This window comes from Dipodomys ordii, unplaced genomic scaffold, assembly GCF_000151885.1.
Source record: "Dipodomys ordii isolate 6190 unplaced genomic scaffold, Dord_2.0 Scaffold6, whole genome shotgun sequence".
NCBI classification, from domain to species: Eukaryota; Metazoa; Chordata; class Mammalia; order Rodentia; family Heteromyidae; genus Dipodomys; species Dipodomys ordii.
In genome coordinates, this window is record NW_012267222.1 from 11,729,080 (window position 1) to 11,735,569 (window position 6,490).

General features: G+C 47.6%; 1 protein-coding gene across 1 annotated transcript in view; it reads left to right on the plus strand.

Annotated features, from left to right (window-relative positions):
• Nr0b2 (nuclear receptor subfamily 0, group B, member 2) overlaps positions 1 to 2,174 on the plus strand; it is a 4,772-nt gene extending 2,598 nt beyond the window's left edge. Inside the window, exon 2 of the mRNA XM_013033595.1 lies at positions 1,655 to 2,174. Coding sequence (XP_012889049.1) covers positions 1,655 to 1,896 — 242 coding nt within the window. The 3' untranslated portion in view covers positions 1,897 to 2,174. The remainder of the gene's footprint in view (positions 1 to 1,654) is intronic.
• The last annotated feature ends 4,316 nt before the right edge of the window (positions 2,175 to 6,490 follow it).

Genomic DNA, 6,490 nt, shown 5'->3' on the forward strand with positions numbered 1-6,490 from the left:
TAAGCAAAAAGAAAAAAGCCGGAAGTGGTGCTGTGGCTCAAGTGGTAGAGCGCTAGCCTTGAGCTGAAGAGCTGAGGGACAGCGCTCAGGCCCAGAATTCAGGCCCCATTACCGGAACCAAAAAAAAAAAAAAGAAAGTAGAATACTAATTGCTAGAGATTAAGAAGGCTTGAGGAAGGATGGAGGATGGAAAAGAGAAGTTGGATTTAATTAATGCCATATGCATAACAGGAAATATCATCCTGAATTCTGTAATATCATTAACATATCCTTTTTTTTCTGGCTGTGAGCTTGAACTCAGGGCCTAGGTGATGTCCCTGAGTTTTTTTGCTCAATGCTAGCATTCTATCACTTGAGCCACAGTGCCACTTCCAGCTTTTTCTGAGTAGTTCATAGGAGATGAGTCTCACAGACTTTCCTGCCCAGGCTGGCTTTGAACCATGATCCTCAGATCTCAACCTCCTAAGTAGTTAGGCTTATAAGTGTGAGCCACCAGTATCCAGCAACATGTCTTAATAAAATGATCAAATGGTCAAGATCTAATTGGAGAGAGAGAGAGAGAGGAGAGAGAGAGGCATCCAGATGTTGGTGGCTCATGTCCATAATACTAGCTATTCGAGAGGCTGAGATTTGAAGCCAGTCAGGGTAGACAATCCCTAACTAACCAGTTTAAAAAAAGCTGGGCGCCAGTGGCTCCTAGCTCCTCAGGAGGCTGCCAGTCTAGGCAGGAAAGTCCATGAAACTCTTATCTCCAATTAACCACCAAAAAGCCAGAAGTAGAGCTTTAGTGGTAGGGAACTAGCCTTGAGCAAAAAACCTCAAGGACAGCACCCAGGTCCTGAGTTTAAGACCTAGGATCCACTCCCCACCTCCTCCAACAAGCCAGAATTGGAGATATGGCTGAAGTATAGAGTGCTTAGCAGACAGTGAAAAAGCTGAGCCAGAGTCTGAGGCCCTGAGTTCCAGCCCCATTATTGGCATGTGTGGACATGTGTGTGCACAAACACACACACACACATACACACACACAATGTTAGCCCAATGAGCTCCCTTCCCATTGCTTAGCACACTCCTTTCCTTTTCCAAAGCTTAGCATACTCATTTCCTAGGCAAAACTAGTAAAAGCAGTAAATAATCAGCCTCCAGCTCCCCTTTACCTTTGGGATGGCACTTCTCTGGGGCAGCTACTACCATATAAGGCAACAAGAGCTCCTTAGAGTGACCTTCAGGTCTGGGCAGCTGCAGGACCCCTTATCTACTAACTGGGCAGCATCCATAAATCCTAGCCCACCATGATGAAGCCCCTGACCCACAGGTCTACATCAGGGTCTCTGCCTCCTAGCCCCTTCTAACCCCTCCTAAACCTCCTAGGTTATAGAAGTCACCTCAGACAATAGCCAGCACTTCTTCTCACTCTTTTCTTGTGAGAAGGGGTCTTGCTGGTCCCTATATTGGCAATAAACCTTTCTTTGTTCTTTGTACCTGGATGTCTGCATGGTTTTCTAGCAAAATCTAATATATATACTATAACACACACACACACACACACACACACACACACACGGCAGAGGCCTGATATTCTGGGCCAGCCTCATCCTCTGGTGGCTGGAAGTGGGTGCTCATGAGCATCATTACCCTCTCAACTCTGTTGTAGATGTGCCAGGCCTCCAGGCCGCCTCCCTCATTGGACACCTGCAACAGGAGGCTCACTGGGCCTTATGTGAAGTCTTGGAGCCCTGGTACCCAGCAGGCCAAGGCCGCCTGGCCCGAGTCCTCCTCATGGCCTCCACCCTCAAGAGCATTCCACCCAGCCTTCTTGGGGACCTCTTCTTCCGGCCTATCATCGGAGACGTTGACATCACTGGACTCCTGGAAGACATGCTTTTGCTGAGGTGACCTGAGGAAGAGGGAGCCAATGCTTCTAGAGGGGGAAGCCTGACAGCGCCCAGTTCCACAGGAGCAGTCTCTCACCCATCCAACCCCAACTTGCATTTCCTTGGCTTGGAAGTAGTGCTATAGCAACCTCGTAGGACTTCGGTGGTGCCTAGAGGCTCTGGGCTAGAACTCCCTGTCCTCTCCGGGGATAGGGATGGAAGTTTAGATTACTGTTGATCCAGAAATCCTCCTGACTTTGTACAGACCTAAATTAATTTATTGGTTTTTGTAATAAAAAGTGTGACATGCTTGAAGCTACACACTGTTATTTCTTTATATGAAATGGACTCATTCACCTCCAAGGTCACTCTGCCCTTGTCAGAGGGAGCCCAAAGGAAGGAGCCCTAAGGAACACAAGGACTAGGTCTAGAGGAGCTAGAACATTAATTTTTCGGAGGAAGATGATGACTTGTGTGTGTGTGTGTGTGTGTGTGCATGTATATTAGTATTGGAGTTTGAACTCAAGACTGTGTGCTCTTGATTGGCTTTGCCTTTTTTTTTTTTTGTCTTAGGGCCTGAACTCTGATCCCTCAGCTCTTCAACTCAAGGCTAGTACTCTACCACTTGAGCCACAGCGCCACTTCCGGCTTTTTCTGCTTATGTGGTGCTGAGAATAGAACCCAGAGCCTCATGTATGCAAGGCAAGCACTCTACCACTGAGCCACTTTCCCAGCCCTGGCTTTGTCTTTTTTGTTTTGTTTTGTTTTTTTGGTTGGTAATGGGACTTGAACTCTGGGCTTGAGCCCTATCCCTCAGCTCTTCAGCTCAAGGGGAGTGCTCTACCACTTGAGCCACAATGCCACTTTTGGTTTTCTAGTGGTTTATTGGAGATAAGAGTCTTACGGACTTTCCTGCCTGGGCTGGCTTTGAACTGCCATCCTTAGATCTCAGCCTCCTGAGTAGCTAGGATTACAGGCATGAGCCACTGGTGCCTGGCTAGCTTTGTCTTCTTATAAAGCTGGTGCCCTACCACTTGAGTCATTCATCTAGGTCCAGATTTTTGCTGGTTAATTGGAGATAAGTGTCTCATGAACTTTTCTGTCACAGCTGACTTTGGACCATGATGCTCAGATCTCAGCCTCTTGAATAGGATTACAAATGTGAGCCAATGGTGCCTGGTGTGACTTTATTGCAAAGGATGGGATTCATTTTATACATGGATCTGAATCCAGCTGACTATACCAGTTCACAACCCTGTCACTTCCTTGGCCTTATCAGTGGGGCAGGGGAGAGAGAATAGTTTTCTAAGTCACACTCTCTACTGGCTCTCTCTTATCTCAGGAATAGTAGAGGCACAGCCAATCAGGAAGCAATCTAGTCACAAATTAAACAAGGCCACTGAAGCTGGGCACTGGTGGCTCATGCCTGTAATCCTAACTACGCAGGAAGCTGAGATCTGAGGATCCCAGTTTAAAACCAGCTCAGGCAGGAAAGTCCATGAGACTCTTTTTTTTTTTTTGGTCAGTCATGGGTTCTAAACTCTGGGCCTGGACACTGTCCCTCAGCTCTTTAACTCAAGGCTAGCATTCTACCACTTGAGCCACAGCGCCACTTCCAGCTTTTTCTGCTTATGTGGTACTAAGGAATCAAACCCAGGGCCTCATGTATGCAAGGCAAGCACTCTACCACTGAGCCAACTTCCTAGGCCCATCCATGAGACTCTTATCTCCAATTAACCACAAGAAAACCAGAAGTGGTGCTGTGGCTCAAATGTTAGAGCACTGGCCTTTAGCTGAAGAGCTCAGGGACAGTGCTTAGGACCCAGAGTTCAAGCCTCGTGACCAACTAAAAAAATAAAAAATAGGGCTGGGAAAGTGGCTTAGTGGTAGAGTGCTTGCCTTGCAAGCATGAGGCCCTGGGTTCCATTCCTCAGCACCACATAAGCAGAAAAAAGCTGGAAGTGGCACTGTGGCTCAAGTGGTAGGGTGCTAGCCTTGAGGTGAAGAGCTGAGGGACAGTGCCCAGGCCCAGAGTTCAGCCCCACGACTGACCAAAATAAATAAATAAATAAAAGGTTAGCCAGGTGTAGCTACTTAGGAGGCTGAGATCTAATGATGGCAGTTCAAAGCCAGCCTGGGAAGAGAGTTCTTGAGTCCTGGAGCTTGAACTCAGGGCCTGGGTGCTGTCCCTGAGTTTCTTTTGCTCAAGGCTAGGACTGAACCATTTGAGCCACAGTGCCACTTCCTGCTTTTTCTGTTTATGTGGTACTGAGGAATTAAACCTAGGCCTTCATGCATACTAAGCAAGCACTCTACCACTAAGCCACATTCTCAGCCCTCTTGAGACTTTTATATACAAGTAACCACCAGAAAACTAGAAATGGTGTTGTAGCTCAAAGTGGTAGAGCACTAGCCTTGAGCAAAAAAGCTCAGGGACAGTACCTAGACCCTGAGTTCAAGCCCAGGACCAAAAAAAAAAAAAAAAAAGAACAAAAAACAAAAACAAGGTCATTACAATTTCTTTCTTGTTTTTTTCTCTGTCATGGGTGGGGCTTAACCTCTGGGCCTGGGTGCTGTCCCTCAGCTCTTCAGCTCAAGGCTAGCATTCTACCTCTTGAACCACAGCGCAAGTTTTCTGAGTGGTTTACTGGAGATAAAAGTCTCACAGACTTTCCCAGGCTGGCTTTGAACTGTGCTCCTCAGATCTCGGCCTCCTGAGTAGCTAGGATTACAGGCGTGAGCCACCAGCACCAGGCTGTCATTACAATTTCTGTAGCTTAGGATCCTTGAATTTCCTCCATTCCTGCAGCTGGCACAAAAGAGCAATGTTACTTAGGGTTGGTCTGCAAGCTGCCCAGAGGCAAAGGCAGGCTGAAGCTTAGCCAACCCACAATGGTTTGGACACACAAGTTGTGAAAGTTTACAACATTTCCATGACACTTGGTTCCCTTCCGGAGTTCCCTTCTGCCGCTCCTCTGCAGTGACCCTATCCTGGGATCCTCTGTCTAGACATTCCCATTGTCCAACTACTTGGAAGGCCATGGCCTCCTGCACTGTTCCATTCAGAGGTAGCTTGGATCTGTTCTGATGGGTCAATGTCTGTGCCTCAATGTTTGTGAAAGATTGAGACCTGGTCAGGGTGACTGACCTTAAGGGTGGACAGGAGAGAAAGATAACAGCAGCAAAGCCTGTAGGACCTGCAAGCCTCCTGACCTGGTTAGGCCCCACCCCATTGTCACCACAGTTTGGATCCTTTTTCCAGGGGATCAAGTTAATTATTGCTCAGCGAAAGGTCATTCTCATAGGGACAGCAGCCCAGGAGTCATCATTCAGTCCTCACGCTCAAGCCCCCATCTTAGAACCACGCTGAACTGGCCATGTCCCCATGATATACACTCAGTGCCAGCAACAAGGCCATCCCTGTCCCTCACCCAGTCTCCTGCTCAATAATCATCACTGGTCAGAAACAGCTTACACCCCACTACAAAGATACACGTAACTCAGATGTGTAAGTCAGACCCACCCGCACAGACACTGACTTCCCCAAACATACTTTGAACCCATCCATACACAGCACAGAAAGCATGGCACACAGCTGGGGATGTGGCTTAGTGGTAGAGAGTTTGCCTAAAAGGCATAAAGCCCTGCATTCGATTCCTCAGTACCACATACAAAGAAAATGCCGGAAGTGGCGCTGTGGCTCAAGTGGTAGATTGCTAGCCTTGAGCAAAAGAAGCTCAGGGACAGTGCCCAGGCCCTCAGTTCAAGCCCCTAATATAAGCGGGCCCCAACATGTTCACACATCTCAGTCTCCTCAGAATCTACAGATTCAGGACAAACTGCTCTACCTAGCATTCAGAACCTCAACTAACCAATCATTCCTGTCCCTATCCATAGTGACTCTAGACATCAACCCTCTTCTCAACCACTCCCTTCAGCTAATGCCTACTCAAATCTCCCAATAGAAGCATCATTTAGAACCAGTACAAGCCCTGTATTTCTCTACCTCACACCAGGCCCCCAGACCTTGACTTCATGCCATCAGGACAGTTTACCTTCCCTTCCCAGCCTGCCTTAGCCTCTGATACATACAGCCCTTCAAATCTTGCCAACTCAAGAGGTGACTCTTAGCTAAGTACCAGTGACTCATGCCTATAATCCTAGTTGTTCAAGAGGCTGAGATCTGAGGATTGTAGTTTGAAGCCAGAAGGACAGAAAAGTTTGAAGCCAGCAGGACAGAAAAGTCCATTAGATTCTTTTCTCCAATTAAACACTAAAAAGCCAGGAGTGGGGCCTGGGAATGTGGCTTAGTGGTAGAGTGTTTGTCTAGCATGCATGAAGCCCGCCCTGGGTTCGATTCCTCAGTACCACATACACAGAAAAAGCCAGAAGTAGCACTGTGACTCAAGTGGTAGAATGCTAGCCTTGAGCAAAAGAAGCTCAGGAACAGTGCCCAGGCCCTGAGTTTAAGCCCCAGAACTGGCCCAAAAAAAGCCAGAAGTGGGGCTGTGGTTCAAGTGATAGAGTGCCAGCCTTGAGCAAAACAGCTAAGTGACAGTGCCTAGGCCTGGAGTTCAAGCCCTAATATCAACACAAAATCAAAACAAAATAAAAGA